General features: G+C 47.4%; 1 protein-coding gene across 1 annotated transcript in view; it reads left to right on the forward strand.

Moving 5' to 3' along the window:
* The window catches only part of LOC149356797 (uncharacterized), a 42,210-nt gene extending 24,912 nt beyond the window's left edge, over positions 1–17,298 (forward strand). The window contains exons 2-3 of the mRNA XM_089584326.1: positions 15,296–15,501; positions 16,048–17,298. Coding sequence (XP_089440452.1) covers positions 15,296–15,501; positions 16,048–16,293 — 452 coding nt within the window. The 3' untranslated portion in view covers positions 16,294–17,298. The remainder of the gene's footprint in view (positions 1–15,295; positions 15,502–16,047) is intronic.
* Positions 17,299–20,046: the final 2,748 nt, after the last annotated feature.

Here is a 20,046-nt window from a genome sequence, read left to right on the forward strand (position 1 = left end):
TAAATAAATAAATAAATAAATAAATAAATAAATAAATAAATAAATAAATAAATAAAAGGAAAGCTGGTTGCGTGCCTCTCTGGGTAATACCATAAAGGAAGATTTAAAGGGGTCATATTTTTCAGGCTCAAGATGTTTATTGCATGTTGTTCGCTGTGCATCTCGGAACAACTCTGCAAGATTCTGACCATATGACAGTCGCAACACCGGCATTTTCGCCATCCATGACGACATAAGCCGACGGTCACGTGCTTGCTTGCGACTGATGCTCGGTAAAGCGGTCTTTGGAAGGCTTGGAAACCCACCATGCCGTAAGGGTGGATTGGCCTGGCCCTTCCGGGCTTTCGCCAGTTGTGTGTCTGTTGCTAGATCGAGCCAGCTTCGGCGGACGCAGTTGCTGCGACGTGCGTCTCTCCTCTGTTTCAGTCTCTCCTCTGTCTGCACGTGGCAGTGAGCTTGAGCCAGCGCTTTACACTCCTCCTTCAGTCGCAACAATCGCCGCGCCGTGAGAAGTCCCTGCAACTGATGTGTGCTGGGTTGCCAAATTTGGGCCACTGCGTCCATATATCTTCTAAGACTGGCGGCGCTGCGAAAGGAGAGTGAACGCGCTACGGCTGCCGATGCGCCCCCTAAATGAATTAAACAAATTTAATGCAGCTTTCGGTGTGAAATGCGAGACGATAACCTGCATGCGTGGTGTGCACCTGGAGCATCGCTGTCCTATTCTGGGTGCTAATAAGCCTCCTTATACCACGAGAAGCGGTATGACCCACCTGGTTACTTTTGGCGAAGACAGTACACGTTTATTTAGCGTGCGTGCGTGTCTATCCCTCCCGTCCTGTGTTATTCTGCGCAAAGTTTTCCTGAATATGTCGCTACACCAACTGGCCCAACGTTCTGCTCTCCTAAGTCGCGCCTGCGATATCTGTTGCTCAAACCAGCGTCGTCGCTTCGGTGGGCAGGTTTTGCGCCGTGCCTCTCTTTCCATCACTTTTCCTCTCTGCACGTGGCAGCGATTGTGACTCATCTCGGGTGTGACGTCATCACTAAATTTTGCGTCATCCTGTCACATCGTCTCGCACGCCGGCGGCACGCGTCGATTCCCACCTAGACCCAATTTTCTGTTCTTACTTTTATTCTAGTGTCTCATTGCGTCATATGACCGATAACGTCACAGGGGCCAACTTCCTGCGACACATTTTGCGGACACTTCCGGCGTCAACACAGCCATGTAATGCTTTCGCGCTAATAATGAATTCACGAATAAAAGTTGGGGCCCTTCCCACATTCTCCAAGAAGAAAATGTGAGAGCATTTGGGAATTGTCCCGCCTCCCAAAATTCTAAAGGACCCCCAAAATTTTGGAAGTAGGCCCACCCCAGAAAATGGATATCGGTAAATTAGTGGGGATTAGTTGGTAAATTAAAATGGAATTATTAGGTGAATTGAGGCGGATTAGTAAGAATTAATATGGGTGGGAGTTAGTATACTCTCATTACATTGGGTATTGGAACAATTTTTTTTTGCAAACTCAAAAAGCTGGTTCCTATTTTTAAAATCACACGCGGCTCCATCTCTCACTTATGTGTTACCGGCAGATTGTCATCCACCCATTCTCTCACTTTACAGGCAAGCAGGCTTGAGTGAAGTCATGGCTCAAGTGGTCACTAAGAATGGGGAAACTGTTCGTATAGATTTCCTCGTTGTGACCACATGTGTAAATATGGATACTGATTTCTTTTGCCAGTGGTATGCCTGAACCTCGTCAGGAACCACGACAGTCAAGTTTCGGCAAAATCTAAGTGGAATACAATGCTTCCACGCTTTGTGCATTGCTTTTCCAAGTAGATTGCTTTACTTTGCGTCTTCTTAGTGTGGCGCTGCCCGATCCATCGTGCTACTAACAACCGAAGATGATTCAAAAAGTGTTAGCATCTAAAACCTTTTTCACACGGTAGCGTGATTCCTACGTCGCTAAGAATATTTATTCGTTTTCTGGGATACTAAGTTCCTACAGTGTCAGATACCTGCGTTTTAGACACTAACCGCATTCGCCTAAAATGCATGATATTGATGACGTAATGCAAATCAATGCTGAGTGAATGCCATCAGCATCCATTCTGTGCTCAGTAGCGTTCTCAAGAGCGCCAAGACAAAGTATATAGTTGGCACAAATGACACACACGCACTTACCATGCTGGGGATAACATTTTACCCGTGGTGGCCGGAAGGTGTAGTATTTTGGTAGGCCAATGCCGGAATCAGGATGGTCATCTTTGTATACGCGGAATGCCTCTATAATGATCTTGTCATGAAGCACTTTGTTACCAATATTTTTTCTCCATCTATCGCAACCAAGAGGACAGTTTTTTATTAGGACTAGTCTGGAACATTCCAACTCTTCCTTCGTGTAGTCCTCACACGCCGCAGATACGCACTCCGGGCTAACCTTATCCCTGGTGAAAAGATCCGGTCGGTACCACACGCCGTGATTTTTATGTCCTGGACTTGTTGATTAGATACATCGATGCTTCAAGAATAAGCTTCTTAATCTAATTTTGGCTACTGTTGATGGCAGTGCAGTTCACAACATTCTCGGGCGGTCGTAGATGCTGTATAGGCTTGCCTAAAGCTTCCGGTCCACTGCGCGCACAAAGAGCACCTCCCTTCGGCTGTATTTTCCAATGCATCACCTTGGCTGTAGGCCCGCCCTATCTTGCAGCAAACGTTTTCGGTTACCGCCTTCTGCACCTCCCTTGTTTCCTCTTGATTAAGCAGACCTGTCCTGTCTTCTCACTGCGCCTGGCGGTTTCAACGGGGACACACGGGTAATCGCAATGGTCATGCTGACTACGTCAATTTCTTCTTTTGGGGGGCATAAAAATGTCGCAACTCAACTGTGTGTTCTGTGAAGATTGCAAGTAGCAAAGGCACAGGTAGAACAATTAATTGAAGTTCAGAATGGCGCAAAAGACACGCACACAGGAAAAATAGGGGATGTGTCATCCCCTATTTTTCCTGTGTGTGTGTCTTTCGCGCCATTCTGAACTTTAATCATGAACCAACTAGCCCCAAAGCAAGTTCCTCTAGAACAATTAGCCCGTCTCATTGACATTCACAGATCTTTCGCATATTGGAAGTTGCTTCAAAACCTTGATATCTAGGTCGGTGACGCTGCGAAAATTTCGCTTTTTCGGCATGAGCTTCTTGTGCTTGGAAAGGTAATCTGCACAAAACTGTCGCTCAGAGCTATACTTGGTCGCCATGAGATGAGCGTGAGCAGTGGAGTAAGGGCAAAACGCGAGTACGTATTTCCCTCATCTGAGACGGAAGTGAACATTCGACAACCGCTATAGCGAGGCTCTGTTCCGAGTGAGAGAGAAACACTGGCAGGTAACGCTTGTCGAATGCGAGTTTAGAGCTGTTCGAAGCATAGGCAGCTACAAGGAAGTGGAGGATGGAGTGCGGTATGGAACACGCATCGCCGAACGGTGGAGGTGTGCAGTCCGGCTTGAGCTCATCTGGCGGTAACATGTCACAACCTAAACCAAAAACTACTCTTTTGTCTCAGCCCATCATCATGCAGACGTAGTTGTGCTCAATCACCAGTTCGTCCCGCAAATATTTATTGCAGACATAGGTACGCATAGAGTGCAGGAAATAAAAAAAAAAGACGCTTGGTAATTGTTAATGGATACGTCGCAGAAACAAAGTCGTGAGCCAGCTTCGGTCGCGATCACTGCAACCATCGCAACGAATGCGACCAGCTGCACGACACCAACGTTATTTCAGCATTCGGAAAACATGGCGTGTATAGTGAGCTTCTCTCAGGTGAACATTTCGCTGCCTTGACGTAAAGGCACTCGCTCCGATTGCAATCACTTTCACTACGCGGACTCTTGTCATTGTGCTGTGGAGCTCATGCACTACAACAAATTCACCGTGAGCAGCTATTACTCGCCGCTGTGCGTGATGATCCTCGCAGGAATTAGGAACGCTTCCAACAACCACAAGTAACTCTAAATAAACGCTTCGGGACAGTTTAGGTCAACTTGATCAGCCTAGATGATTGATTCAACTTGACAACTCAGCTTGAGGGAGCTGTCACTCGCCGCTGCTGCACGCAGCGAAGTTCGCAGTCGCTCTGAACACTCGCAATAGCAACATGTGGCCAATATAATACGCTGCGTGGCATAGGTGCCACCGCCTATGCCACGCTCCCCGGTTCAATCGACGGACGGCCATCTTGCTCTCGGCTGAAGCGAGGTGGTGGGGCCTGAGACGTCACATAAAAAAGCAGCCAATAGCTGCAATTCGGTCGCCGTCCGGACCCGCACAGAAGTTGAAGTTGGTGCAACTTTTCGACGGGCGCCGGACCAGTTGGGCGCCTATTGTCTGGCTCGTACTGTCTGTTGTCCGCAGGCCATGCATGTGGGGAAGAGGGCGCTCGGTCCGTGTTCCACTTTTCGGCTGCTGGTCGAGTTAGTTTATTTTCATGTTTGCAGGACACAGCGCAAGAAGGAACGGAACACAAGGAGGACGACAGGACGGAGTGCTGAACTAACAACTCGTATTTAGAAAAGAGGCGAACCCGTATTTAAGGTATTCACATGACGTCATCCGCAAGGGGCGCTAGCGGCCGGCGCGGCATTCGCCATGTTGGTGGTCGCGCGCGCGGCCGCCGCAGCCAGCCGCAGCGTTAAATAGCCGGTGTTGTGTGAAATGTGAGTGTATTTCGTGTCTCGCCATAGATAATTACTTTCTGGCCCGTAACACCGCGTTACAGAGAGGGTGTTCCGGGAACTGCGCGAAGCAGGAAAGAGCGGCCACGCTCAAAAGGTTCCACTTTGTGAAAATGTCGGCCCGTAAAAAAGCGGAGGCGCCGGCGCAGTGTGAGACGTACAGGACTGCTGCCGCGCGTTGAATTCACCGGTATCGAGGCCCACCTTGTGCACGGATTAAGTTTGCTGGCAGGCCAAGGAATTAAAGGATATAAACCTATGAGAGGGTGCAATTACTTGACAAGCGGGTGAGTCCAAGAGCCGTGCTGAGGGTGCCGACGTCCGCGGTGCCGACGGCCGAAGTGCCGTTTTTGAAGAGGTGAGTAATTCGAAGGGTCTGTTCACTTAGCTGTAGCTTAACTTGTCATCTCTATCTGCTGAAAGTGACGTGTTACTAGTGAATCTAGCGGAATGTCTGCACACTGCGTTGCTGCGAAAGCGCTAGACGTCTTGTGCATACGAAGCAGCGCTACGTAGCTACAATCAAAACTGCAAAACATTCTCGCTGTGTCTGCCGTTCGTGCTGCGAGCGCATGGCAGTATTTGTTTGACCGTTCTGTCGTGTAAATAAGGCAGCTATAACGCTTTGCCTTTCTGCTGAAAGACGGTCTGAGAAGCGTCAGCAGTTCGCGGACTACAGCTAGGCGCTTGAATTATCAATTTCTGCGGCGGCAGTTTTGGAATTTCGGTTAATTAATCGTGCTGTTTATCCACGATGTGCCCTGAATGACTAGCTGACAGTTATCAATTGATATTAAAAGCTGCAAGTCCTGTACATTCTTGCGTGCAGCGCAGCCAGCCAGTTTTGCTGCCGAGTTGAGGCAGCTCGGTTATATCACGGCGCAGAATTCTGCTGCAAACTTCATGCACAATACGCGCTCCACAAAGATAAGTGGTCGCTGACGCATCCAACAACGTACAAATATGTTACGGATCACTAACAGTTCAGGCCGGGTACCTCACGGCGCACCGTGACAATGCGCGAGCTGGCCTGAAACGACCGCAAACATGGCGCGCTTGCCGCGACGACGCTCGCGCCGTCTGGTAGCGCGGCCTCAGTGAATACCTCCTATATCAGGCCGCATGTCCAAGGCAAAATGACGAAAGGAAACCAAAAACAAAAAAACACGAAAAAAGCACCACTCTAAAGAGCAAACAACGCGTGAGTGAAGTGAAAGAAAAGTGACCGCAAGCCAACTAAAATCTTAACAGAGTGAAGCTCTGATGAGGAATAAGGCTGCAACTAAAGTGATATCTCCAGGCCTACCACCACTCCCACACATAGCAACTAACTTGGAAAACTTTTGCTTCAAAGAACAACCAATTAAGAAAGCTTCAGTGCCAAAGAGACCAGACAACCAAAGCGAATCAAAGAGGTCATATTTGAAGGTTGAACAATGACAAAGTCAAATTTCGTTATGGCGAGAAATGTAAAAACCAACAAAGAGCACGGCCAAAAAATTAAAAATGCTAAAAACCGCAATGAAAGGACGGGTAACAATTTGAAGACTAAAAAATGATGAAAGCCTAAGAAAGAACACGGCAAAAAAAAAAAAAACAGGCAAAACAGCGACGATTGACTTAAAAGCACAAAAAAAAACTAAGACGTGAGTAAAAACAAGCGTGCTAAATGTTGCGGAAATCGAAAATTTCTTCAGGGAAAGCTACTTCTTATTCAGAACGTGAAATTGAAGGCATGCTCACGCACTGGTCATTCAACCTTTGTATTCTGGCAGCTTCCATAATCTCATGTGTTAGGTTATCAACGTGCCTCCCTATCAATGCGATATTTTGAAAGTCTGTAAGCAGCCTGAGCCCGTATCTTTACAATCCCGACAGTGAATGCCGAGATGGCTAGGGGAAGGCGTCTCCCTTCCTGACGACGTGTGACGGCTGCTCAGCCGATGTCCAAAGTTCGCCACTGAACCAAGGATGTCAGCGCTGGAACCACTGACGCCACTGACATCTCTGAGGCAAGTCTCAAGGCTCGCTCCAAGTGCTGAAGCAGACAGGTGCATTTAGGAGGGAGTGAATATGCTCACTCGCTGCGAAGGTACAAGCAGGAGAATCTGTTTTTATTCAAAAGAACAAGATTTAATTTTGGCGATTGCTGACAAAGAGGGTGAGCTCAGCGTTTTAACTCGACAGGTGTACTTGGCAAAAGCATCAGAGGACATTTAATCTTCCTTTGACTTGCGCAGTGATTTTTCAGTTTTCAAGGGAAATAAGGAGGTGAAGAAAATGTGCGAAACGCTGAACCTGCAAAATCTCTGCAATGCTATTAAGGACATGTTGGAGAGGAGGAATAACCGCGAACTTGACAGGACTGAAGAACGAGAAGAGGACAGGATGAGCTCGTCCTGTCCTCTTCTCGTTCTTCAGTCCTGTCCAAGTTCGCGGTTATTCCTCCTCTCCAACATGTAAGACCAACTGGCCCAAAGCTTCCCTTGTTGAACCTATTAAGGACAGTAAAATACTTAGCATTGAAATGTTCTTCACGGCAAAGACGCATAAATCAGGTTATACTCTCCGTGTTATAGTTTCAGAACTTGAAACGTGGCGAAAATGTCTAGGAACGTTTCTGCAGCAACACCTTAAAAAAAAAAGCTGCTCCTTCAAGATCCTTTCTTAGTGAAGAATGCGTGTTGTGTTGTTCAGTTTTCAAAAACGCAGCAGAAAAAAAACCACTTTTAGGTTTTTCGGTGGATGTTAAGGGTTTGTACTATTCCATTTCCCATGACGCCTTTCACCGATGTATCAATGAGATTATACATAATTTTGGTCCTGTTGCCTTTCAATACGAACGTAGCGTTCCATTTGAAGGCTTCATGGATCTCCTATCTCCTTACCTGAAATAAAATTTTTGCGCCGTCGGATAACCGTCTTTTTCTGCAGAAGTAAGGCATTTACATTGGAACTGTTATAGCCCCGCTATTAAGCAACCTGTACCTAACTAAACTTGACAATGCTATAAGTAGCCACTTGGAAGGAACGAAGATAATAAAAGGCTTCCACTTTGTTGGTGATTTTTTGGTGCTCTTTGATTTTACTCAGGATATGCTTAATTTGGAAGTCGCAGCAGCCTAAACTGTGCTGTCACAGTGCTTGACACCCTTACTTTTAACTCGTATGTTGTCGGAAAGAGCCGTCTTAAAATTGCTTGAACTAAGTATTGAGTTTAAGGTAGATCGCGTTTGTTGGACATGTAAATCCAGGGGCAGCAAGCGTATTCTTCCATTTGACCCGGCCCATTGAAAACTTGTTAAAAGAAATATAGTTCAAGCCGTGTTCAAAAATTCTCTCACAAAATCATACATTCTTCGCACTGAACAAAGTTTCTCAGGTCAGACAGGCAGGTTGAAAAAAGCAGGGTGCTCTCCTAAGCTTGTGGTCTCGGTTGTTGAAGTTATGCTAAAGAAGTCTAAACGACCTGTAACTGAAGGTACACAAATGCGCAGAAAGAAATTGGTTGCTCTGCCTTACAAGTTTCAACTGAATTTCCCACAACCTGAGAAAAATTGGGAGAAAAGTAGGTGTCGAGGTTGTTTTCAGTGCCCCAGAGGAATTATCATCGTCTCAGCAATCGTGTCAACAAGCCTAAAAAAGAGAGGAGTATTAACACCACTCGCAAACAGCAGCCCTTTGTTAAGTCCTCTGAGTGAGTTATTTATTCCATTCCTTTTTCATGTGGAAAAAGTACACTGGTCAGACCGGTCGCTGTTTAAATGGGGGACTAAAAAAACACAACTACAATTTGAGCGTTCAAAAGTCGCGCCATCTCAGCATTCGCTCTCGTGATTGTAAAGATATGTGCTCAAGCTGCTTACCAGACTTACAAAAAACCACTGATAGGAAGAAACGTTGATGAGCTAACGCATGAAACTATGGAAGCTGCCAGCATACAAAAGGTTGATTGATCAGTGCGCGAGCAAGTCCTTCAATTTCATTGTAAGAAAAAGTAGTAGCCTTTCTTTCAAGAAATTCTAGATTTTAGTTTAGTTTAGTTTATGGGGTTTAACGTCCCCAAACGACTCAGGCTATGAGAGACGCCGTAGTGGGGGGCTCCGGAAATTTCGACCACCTGGGGGTTTGGCAACATTGTTTAGCACACTTGTTTTTACTCACACCTTAGTTTTTTAGCGCTTTTATGTCGGTCATCGCTTGTTTTGCCTGTTTTCTTGCCGTGTTCTTTGTTGGGCTTTTATTCTTTTACCGTCATGCCTACCAGTCATGTTTGTAGCTACATTTTAGCCTATCGTAGCTGTCTTACCTTTTTTTTTAGTGTTGTGTCCTTTGTTGGGCTTTAATTATTTTTAGTGTTCAATCGTACCTGCCCTTTCATTGCGGCTTTTAGCATTTTTAATTTGTTGGGCGTGTTCTTTGTTGGCTTTATTTTTTTCTTCATAAAGAAATTTTATTTTGTCATTATTCAACAATGAAATATGATCCTTTGCTTCGCTTTGGGTGTCTGTTCTCTTTGCCACTGATGCATTTTTAATTGGCTATTCTTTGAAGAAAAAGTTTTCCATGTTCGTTGCTATGTGTGGGAGCTGTGGTAGGCCCGGAGATATCACCGGAGATGCAGCTTTATTCCTTATCAGAGCTTCACTCTGTTAAGATTTTAGTTGGCTTAAGGTCAAGACTTTTCGTTGGCTTCAGTTAGGCGCTTATTTTATAGTAGTGCTTTTTTGGCTTTTCTTTCTTTTTTCGGTTCCCTTTCGTCCTTTTACCTTGTTCATGTGGCCTGATGTGCACCTATTAAGTATATGTTCGCCTCTTTTCGAAATACGAGTTGTCAGTTCAGGGCTTCGTCATGTCGTCCTCCTTTTTCTTGTGCTTCGTTCTTTCTTGCGCTGTGTCCTGCAAGCATGGATCCACTCTACTGTCTTCGTCATCCCGCCTTGTGTAACCCTCCCGAAGAAAGAGCACTATAGGACTGCCGCGGGCCTGCCCCGACACAAAGACACTGCGAAAAAACAACAACTAGTAAACCAGCACAAAATGCCCCGTGTGTGCAAGTACGGTGCGTAGAACTTCACTGCCGAAATGTCTAAAGTTTGAAATAGTGTATAAACCCCTTCCCTGTCCTCTCTAGCTATAGCTCCCCCCTGTACTTCTTGCTATCCTCTCCCCCGTCTCTTTATTTCCGCCGGCCGCAGCTCGGGTGCTTAAGATATTAAATAGCACTGCTACAACTATTTTAAAAAGATGAGAAAAAAAACGAATAGAACTGTACACTCGCATTAATATAGATACATTTATAATTTTAGCTCTAAACGCGTAAAAATGGTTCAGACGCACAGGATAAACCCCAAAAGATCACTACGCTGTTGGAAAAGAAAATTGATCAGCCTTCAATAATGTAATGAATATACGTTTTTTGAATATCATTTTGAGAGAGAGAGAAAGGAATTTAATGAGGGAAAGGTGGAGAGGAGAATATCATTTTGAATAAATGAATATCATAGCACGACCAGCCTCAAAGGCAATTGATGATTCAGTAATTCATGAGCAGTTTCGAGTTAGAGTTACCAATGAAGACATCAAGAAGAAAGCCTCAAGGATGCCGGCTGTGACCTATGTTGCAGGATATTGTGCACACGTTGCCCTGAAGAAGCTGATGGGTGCATTCTGTAAAGAAACACTTGTGTTAGAGAACACAGATTTGAACCGCAACGAGAACATGCTCATTGCAGGTATGTCAAGGGGTTGATTGAAATTCCCTCAGACAGTAGTAGTCAATGCAGTGCTGTTTACAGAAATGGTACGTCCTCAGCAAGCTGAGAGACGAGCAGTATGCATCGAAATTTCTTGCTCTCACCAACCAAAAGGAGGCACTGGTAACACTTGTGTCTCGTGCTCTCGATAATTTTGAGGCCCTTGACTACTGCTGCTCAGGTCATTTCCACGAGAGCTAATGCATCATATCTTGAGTGCTCAACACCACTAAACAGTCTCTGCAAAACGGCCAACGATAAACTGACCATTCCGAAAGGAAAGCGAAAGCTGCAAACGGCAAATGACAAACTCACTGATCCGAGATAGAGCCGAAAGCTGCAAATCCTGCAGCAATAAAAAGTTATACAGCAGTGTTGTCGGTAACGCGTTACAAGTAACGGCGTTACCGGTAACGCATTACTGTTTTCGGTAACTTAGTAACGTACTCGTTACCATTTCGGAACATTTTCCGGTAACGTGAGGTGTCCCGTTACTAGTTACTTTTTATTTCAGTTGTCCCCCTCCGCCTCTTTATAAAAAAAATGCCGAAAATGATGTTGCAAATAAACAAAATCTACCGGTGTTCTCGACGACCCTTGTTGCGGCTCGCATGCATGCCAAAAAACACCTGCCCTTGATGACGCACTCAAGTGAAAAAAAAAAAAGCACCAACACGCAGTCACACACTTGTCTTCACCCCCAAACCAGTGGACGCATGCAGAGCCACCAATGGGCCATTTGCAGAAATCTATAGGCCAGTTTCTTCGTAAGCTTGTTTTCCAACCAAAAGGTCTCCTTCCCAGGCGACACCCGCGCATTCTCGGTGAAAGCAGTTCCCTCTTCTGAGTAAACACAGGAATGTCGCCAGTTTACTGCACGATGGCTCCAAGAGAGCCGTCGAAAGAGTACAATGGTACAGCACAGAAAAGGGGGTTTGCAGTCACCCGGCTGTTTCTATCTGCAACTGCGGCTGCGTCTCTGGTTATTGAGTTCCTAGGTGAGCGAAGCTTACCTTGAACACCTTGACGTAAACACTCGCATTTTTGCGATAATTATGCAGGTTCAAGTAAAAAAAAAATTGTTTATGTGGTCAAATATATTTTTTTTCCAAAACTATGAAATTTAAGCATTTCTTTATTGCTACACAATTTCCGCGTAATTTCGTAAGCAGAAGCACACCAGAATTACTGTAAATTTGTTGAGTTCAGCTGTTTTCTTTGTGAAGTATATGAATTATGAGCTTTATAAAATTATCCTGAGTTCTTACCGCGAAGACGCACTGATTAAAATTTATGGCCATGGAGTAACGGCAAAGTAACGTGCGATACTTTTTTTCGGTAACGGTAATGGTAACGCGTTACCTTTTTTGTAGGTAACGTAGGGCGGTAACGCGTTCCTTTTTTTTAGCGTAACGAGTAACGTATTTAGTTACTTTTTTTCGGTAACGCCTACAACACTGTTATACAGCAACTATGCTTTTATTTTCTTTGAAATAATTTTAATTTTGTGAATGTAATTCTATCATGGTGGTAGAATTCCAAAGCAGGATTATTTCATCATGCTGTGGTGATGTTTTATGGCATTTCTCTTTTTTTCACTACCTTCCTCTCCATTAATAAATCGCTCATTTTTTTGTAAACCGGTACCAATTCATTCCTGTTCGTTTTACCTTCTACATTGTCAACTAGCTATGTATCTTACGTTGCTTTAAATGTAATGTATCGCCGCTGTGGTGACTAAATTAATAACTTGTGCTAAATGGTCAGGCATGCAGCGATTTTCGTACAGGTACCGCGGCAAAATTGTGTACGTAAGTATTACCATTCATCGGGGGACACAAGCGTACATGCGCAGGCAAAGCCATAGAACTAAGAGCATTTTGTGTGTTTCTTTCGGAAAACTGTTTTGTAATAGTCGTCCTAGTTCCTTTTTTTTTGTCCTTACGGGACCGAAACGATGGTATTGACGTCCTTTGGATAAGAAGCGTGCTGAAAACCTGCGGAAGAATACTGCATGAGCTGTAGCCCTATTTCTAGGCCCATCCCGCATGCGTGACGTCACGACAGCGTGCGGAGGCCTTGAGTTAACGTCTCGGCGCGGCATCGAAGGACGGTGGTCTTGCGAGACGCTCGACGGAAAGGCCATGCTTCCAATCTCTCTGTAAAGTTTTTCTTGTTTTACAATTTGGCCAGTTAAATAAGTTGTTAAGTTTTACCGGAGTTCTTATTTATGACCGGGACTAACGAAGCGTACGCTTAGCACGTACTCTCTCACGTACACGTGTCGTGGTCGAGCTGGTGTTTGTGTGCGGCGTCGGTGTTTCGGGTGCGGCGTCTTCATACGGCGTGGTCGGTGGAGTATCTTCGTCGTTTCGCTGGTGAGCAACCTCATCTCCAAAGGTAGCTTTCTTTAGTTCCCCTGCGGGGGCTGGGGAACCTTCCGCGAACAGCCGCTGCGTAGCTGCGGCATGGCGACGCGAAGCGCGAGGCTGACGACGATGGTGAGCGGGAAAGGTGGTTAGGGACATGCTCCTCAAGACCGTCGATTTATTGCGGACGGGCATTGACGCATGATCGGTGTGCGTCACGAAACCACGAAGACCGATACGTCTGTAGGGGCAGTGACGAAGAATACGGCCGGCTTCACCGCAATGGAAGCACAGCGGGCGGTTGTGGGAAGTCCTCCAGGCGTCTCATTTCCTGGGGATTGAGCGTCGTTCGTAGGCAGGGCGGGCGAGGGCAGGGGGACGGCGATCGTGAACAGCTGGTTCACGTCGAAGAGGAGGACTTAGGTTGTGTTGTTGGGGCTGAGAACTTGGTACTGCAGCGGCATAGGTCATGGCTGGAGCTTCAGCTGGAGGCGTCGATCTCGGGGAGCCAAGCGCCTGCTGCACTTCTTCGCGGACGATTTCCCCAAGGGTGGCTACTTGAGGCTGGCTGGAAGATAGTAACAGGCGATGCAGCTCTTCCCGTACAATTTCGCGGATGACATCCCGCAGGTTGCCTTCGAATGCCTTGCCATCCAAGAGGGCAGTCGAGGTCACTTGGAGCAGTGGAGAGAAGTGGCGGGCTCGTGCTTCCAAGATTTTCTTAATGGTGGCCGCTTCATTGGCGAATTCAGCGACGGTCTTCGGTGGATTACGGGTCAAACCAACTAAAAGTGCCTCTTTAGCACCATGTATCAAAAGCTCCACCTTCTCTTCCGTCATCGCAAGATCGGCACGTCGAAAAAGGCGCATCATGTCTTCTATATAAGCGGTCACTGTCTCATTCGGCTGCTGGATGCGTGACTGTAGAAGCGGCTGCGCACTTTCTTTCCTGACGATGCTTGTGAATGCCTTTAGGAACTCTTGCTTGAATGATTCCCACGTCGCCAGAGAAGCTTCGTGGTTCTCGAACCAAATTCTGGCAGTGCCTTTCAGGGCAAAGAAAACGTGGCTCACTCTACTCTTGGCATTCCAGCTGTTGAATACGGCGACAAGCTTATAGTGGTCCGGCCATTCTTCAGGATCCTCGCCCGGTGAACCGTTGAACATGGGCGACTGTAGGGGCTGGTGCAAAATAATGGTGGCAAGTGTCGTAGCCATGGTTGATGTCGGCGCTGACGAGTCCCTCTTTACTGGCGTGTGGTCCGGTAGTAGTCGGTATTCAGGTAAACGCCTCTGGAGACGAAGTCTGCTTCGCACTTCCTCTTCGGTTGGAACAGCTTTTGGAGCTTTCTCGTGATCTACTTTTATATAACACGGCTCGGGCTGCTTTGACTGCTCCCAGGGGGTGAGGGTGGCAAAGACATCCGCTAGCACCTCCACCAGATGACACGCAGTGGTGACGACTGTCCAGACATTGAGGAAGACAGCGACAAGTACACTGTTTATTGAGCGCCGCCGCGGTGGCTCAGTGGTTGTTGTGCTCGGCTGCTGACCCGAAAGACGCTGGTTCGATCCCGGCCGCGGCGGCTAGAATTTCTTTGGAGGAGAAATTCTGGAGGCCCGTGTACTGTGCGATGTCAGTGCACGTTAAAGAACCGCAGGTGGTCGAAATTTCCGGAGCCCTCCACTGCGGCGTCCCTCATAGCCTTAGTTGCTTTGGGACGTTAAACCCCACAATCCAAACCAAACCAAACTGTTTATTGAGCCGACCTGCGCCCGCAAAAAACTGAATGACTCAGGGGCGGCGAAAGCAAGAAGCGTACTAGGTGGTTGTCGAATAGAATGCCTGTAGCTCTTGGCCGCGCTCAGTTTAAAGCTGGGAAGGAACCTTCCAGATAGGGTCCAAAAGCGACCACAACAATCTGGAAAAATGTGAACGCAGTTGCGCGTGACCACGATCAGTCGAGATATGTCTGGTCGCAACTCACTTCACAAAAAAAAAATGATAACGTCGCCTTTCGGTGGCTTTGAGTGTGAACGAACAAACTACAAAGATACGCTGCAATATCTACACTATGTACTCATATAATTATAGAGCACTAACTAAATGCCACAACTAGCCATTATAGCGATGCCGTCATCATGTGGCTTTTTTCGCTCACAGGATTCTCGACGTACAGATTTTTAATTGCAGTTTTAACCGAATAACTTAGTTAAGTTTGTTTCTATTTAATGTTTTTTTGGTCCAGCACACAACCTCAACCTCAACCTCACCTCAGAGCTGAGGTGAGGTTGAGTGACGCAGCCTCTGGGAAACGGCTGACGTCAAATGCCGACCTTTGTCAACCTCAGTATGACGCGCGATGAGGCTGGGGTCGAATCAACTGAGCTCGCACTTAGTGTTGAAGTCTCCCCCGTTCGCCCCGCAGGTTCGGGCGTTCGCGGCTCTCCGGGTCGTGGCGCGACGACCGGCGGCGGCGGGTCCTCGTCCGCCGTGGCGGCTGCCCCCGAAGAGCGCCAGAACCTGACCTGCTACACGTGCAACTCGCAGCTCGAGAACGAAGGCTGCCGCTTCCCGCACAACATGAGCCTCGCCATGCGGCGCACCTGCCCACCCTCGCACCGATTCTGCACGGTGAGGCTGCACGGTGATCGGGCACAGTGGGACCTGACTCCGGGCGGTGCTATAGCACGTTCTAGACCCAGCACCTCGCGCGCGAACACTGGTTGTCCAGCGTCCTCGGAGCTGGGATTCCGACGAGCAAATCCATCGGGAAGGGTCAGAAAGGCCACGCCGCCATTGTAGAGGGCGTCCCGTGGGTTTCCAATATAGAGTTAATATAACCAACTTCGTAGAGTTTCCAAGGCTCGTCGTGAGCGAAGCGCTCGGTTTAATCGCTGCTAGTGCAATAAATATTTACAGCGGCTACGTTTTCTTCATAATCTTCGCAATTTTGCTGCTAATCATCGTAATACAGAGAGCGGATAGCAAGCGCAGTCCTTGAGCTAACGTCATATAACCGCCTCCGTGATGTATGTGCCATCAGCTTCCGTTCACAACGCGGCACTATAGACGCTTCCGATGTGACCATCCAAATCTACCCGCGACCAACATTTCCCGGGTATCAAGTGCCAACGGTAAAATTGCTGGGAGGGAGAATGAAAACCTGGCGCCCTGCAGGTCACCCGCGTGGACTACAGCGTGGACCCCGGCGGCGCAACGCGGGCCTTCTCCATCGAGCGCAACTGCAGCGAGCACTGCACCACCGAGTGCGTGGCGGTGGGCGAGCGGCTGCGGCTCTACATGTGCCGCTCATGCTGCACCGACAGCCTCTGCAATACGGGCAACGATGCCCGCTCCGCGCTGCTCGAGGAAAGGCTGGCCCTGCCGCTGTTCGTCATGCTGGTGGCATGCATGTTAGCCTAGTTGGCTACCAGCAACGGCCTCGATGAGGGAACCACGGAGTGGAGGGAGGGCAATCCCACACCATGTATTGGGGGAAAGAGGGAGTGTGGGAGGGAAGATTGCGCTGATTCGCATTAGCACGGTCATATGCAGGGCTGCGAACCTGAATGGTAGCTGAATGGTAGCTTACCAATATCCCTGAAGAGAAAAGTATACAACAGCTGTATCCTATACCGGTACTCACTTATGGGACAGAAACGTGGAGGCTAACAAAGAGGGTTCAGCTTAAGTTAAGGACAACGCAGCGAGCTATGGAAAGGAAAACGATAGGTGTAACGTTAAGAGATCGAAAGCGGGTGGAGTGGGTGAGGGAACAAACGCGGGTTAATGACATCTTAGTTGAAATCAAGAGGAAGAAATGGGCCTGGGCAGGGCATGTAATGCGAAGGCAGGATAACCGCTGGTCCTTAAGGGTAACGGAGTGGATTCCAAGAGAAAGCGAACGTAGCAGGGGACGGCAGAAAGTTAGGTGGGCGGATGAGATTAAGAAGTTTGTGGGGATACAGTGGCGGACACTGGCGAAGGACAGGGTTAATTGGAGAGACATGGGAGAGGCCTTTGCCCTGCAGTGGGTGTATTCAGGCTGATGATGATGATGATGATGATGCAGGGCTGAAGCAAAACTAGAGCGGCTTCCGCTCAATAACGCACTAAGCTAAATAATTTTTTTCAGTGGACAGTGCGTACCTTCTACTTGTGCCCGGCTGGGAAAAAAATAAGGAAAGCGCGTCAAGCAGCGTCACAAGGTGGATTGTTCTTCCGCGTGCAGACACTTCTGATGACTGATACACCACTGGTTTGAAAAAGGGTTCATAACTGAGTGCATAACTGGCGCTTTGCCAGCTTTTTGTAGCCACATGCCGTGTGATGTGTTTAGACGTGAGACTCGTGGCATAAACTTGACATGCAACACTCTGAGAGGAAAAAAAAACATATTGTTCGCAGATTATTGTTGCGCTACACGTATCTACCCGTGTTCCCTTCACCTCCACATTCCAAACCGAAATGGTAACCAATTAAATGTAAATAGAGGAATGATTCATCGGCACATTTGGAATACTGACAAGTGCGTCATCACGCCACGTGGAAACGTTGATTGCGTTTTCATAAAAAGCATTTATGAATGTTACTTCCTGTTACGTGGTAGGCCTTGAGCAAGTCAGCCACATTGACTGCACTCTGTGTTTGCAAGTGCGAAAAAAAAAATCTGGTAAAATTGCTTGCTTAACTGCAATCGCACTGCGAGCAGAGGTGGTCGCTTATTCCTACTAAACTGTTTTCAGGATATGCTTGTCAGCAGAGAAAAGTAATTGTTACTTTGTAAAATATATATCAGTCTGTCTTCCTCATGGCACAGCGCGTTTGTGTTAGAGCGTAGTTGTGCGTTGAAAGCTGCCCGTAGCGATTACACAAGGGGAGTTGCGTTTATTTCGCTGTATGCATTACTTCCTATAACGATCGAGGCTTAATTAACTGCGCTAGCTGAGCAGTGAGAAGAGACGGGCGCGTTATGCTTGCCGAACATCCTTCGTCTGCTGCTGTTGCAAAAAGGGTACAAATGCAGGTGACCTGCGATGCTTCCCAGCCAGGGTGATGGTCATCATGTTCGGGGGGGGGGGGGGGGGGGGGGTAAGTTCGCCTCGCGGCCCTGACCATCGAGACAAGAGTCGAGGCGGCGCAATTCACGCTTGAAACATTTTGGATCCGGCCATTGGTGCCATAGAACACCCACTAAACAGGCCATCTGTAGGACTTGACTAGTATTTCTGTGAGCGCCATGTTTGCACGAAGGGGGGTTTACAAGTGCCAAACGTATTGTCCCATCGACACTGCAAAAGATCTTGACATAATAGAGGCTTACACAGCAGACGTAAACGATATACGATAGCCAACCTATGAAAACGCTGAATGCCACAAGGCAGGGCCTCTCGTGCTTAGCTAAGACCGTGCGCCGAATTCCGCTGTTTTTCTGACGAGAGCACTTGCGACGTCATAAATGGCGCAGAGGTTAAAAAAAGTCGCCATATGTTCCCTTCTTATTTGGATCGTAAAGAGACGCCCACGTGTGCCAACAAAAACTAAGTCCTTTTTCCCTGTCTACGGGTTTTACTGGAGGGGTGTGTGCAATAATAATCATTGGAGTAGGAGGCAAGGAATAAAAATTGCTAAGAACAGCAGGAGTCCGCAGTGAATCTGCGCCCACATAATTGACAGCCACAGACCTTTCGCTCGCAAGAAGAAAATAGTCCGTTGTTAAAACTTTACCTAAACAAAAGCTAATCACAAAACGAAATTATAAGGAAAATGCCTCTGGCTTATTCCATACGTTGATTTTGTTTGCCGCTGAGATTGGGCTATACTGCCAAGCAAAAATGTGGAATTGAAACTTTTGAAGGGTAGGAATGAGCTTTAAAGCATTCGGAGGTTCATTAACTTGCCGTGGCCTTGTTTCTGTCTGTGTCCCGTATGGCATAAACTACGCCACTACCACAAATTGAATCGGTTTTGCGGGGCCAGCTGCTTAAAAACTATCGGGTGAGAGGAGGGCGCGTGAGTAAGGTCATTTTTTACTGCACGGTGGAAAATAAGGAAGGGTGGGTGTCGTAATGCAGTTGCGGTGAAAAAGCCCCTTACACTGCGGCGCTGATTGGGCATCGAACGTGCATTCAAACTGAGCACCTTCAGCAGAGTCCGACGGGACATGTCGAGACATGGGATCGCATCAAGTCTCGCTCATGTTTTGCGCGCGTTGTTATGGGACAATAAACACTTCTTGAATGACTGTGTCTCGTGGTCATTTCTATCGCCGATAATGCCAGTGCATGCTACTCAGAAAGGTGCAGTCGACAAAGACGCGGGTTCGGTGTAAGGCGACCGTGTACTCTGCGATGTCAGTGTACGTTAAAGAAGCCCAGGTGGTTGAAACTATCCCCTCATAGCCTATTTCGCTTTGGAACACTAAACCCCATATTGAAAAAAAAAAAAACGGCAACCACAAACATTGCATATCCTTTGCGAATGCAGGAGGGCAGAAAGAACTGCAGTGCATAGCAAAGCCCGCGAAATCAGCACTATTTTAAACGTCGCACGCCCTGCGTTGCTGATGGCGCGCTTCCGTTGGCGCTCGATGGATGGATGGATGGATATATGAGCGCCCCCTTTGAAACGGGGTGGTGGCACTTGCCACCATGCTCAGCTTTTCTTTCTTTATTTTTGTTCAACTGTGTTGTCAATTCTCATTAAGATCCGCCATCTTCTTTACCTACGGTTTCCCACACTTCTAACCTATGCTCTATGCGAGGCCCTAGCTCGCTCCCTCTCTTGGCTGCAATCGAAACAACTTTTCACCTATCGCCGAGGGTTAAAAATCAATTTCGAATCTTTCGGAATGCGTACAACCAACGTGCGACCACTGCCTCTGGCCCTATCCCCGCTTCGAAGCTCAGCGAGCGTCCTTTCTTCGGCCTTCTCCGTACAAATACGAGTGCTCTCATTTGCCAACTTTCGCCGCATTAGTGGGGAAAAGGCTGCAAATTTCAGTGCGAAAGTGAATCAAGAGCGCCCGTGTCGTTCACACGTACAGAGTTACGCAAGGCTCCCAGCTGTAACGGCGTAGGAGGCCCAGCATCCCTTTGATGCGCAAATAATTATCATCTCCTCGTTATCTATACCCACATTCAAAAACCAGTATCAAAATTTCATTAGCAACATTTA

Source organism: Amblyomma mixtum, chromosome 3 (genome assembly GCF_055824585.1).
Source record: "Amblyomma mixtum isolate Tamu chromosome 3, ASM5582458v1, whole genome shotgun sequence".
In the NCBI taxonomy this organism is placed as follows: domain Eukaryota; kingdom Metazoa; phylum Arthropoda; class Arachnida; order Ixodida; family Ixodidae; genus Amblyomma; species Amblyomma mixtum.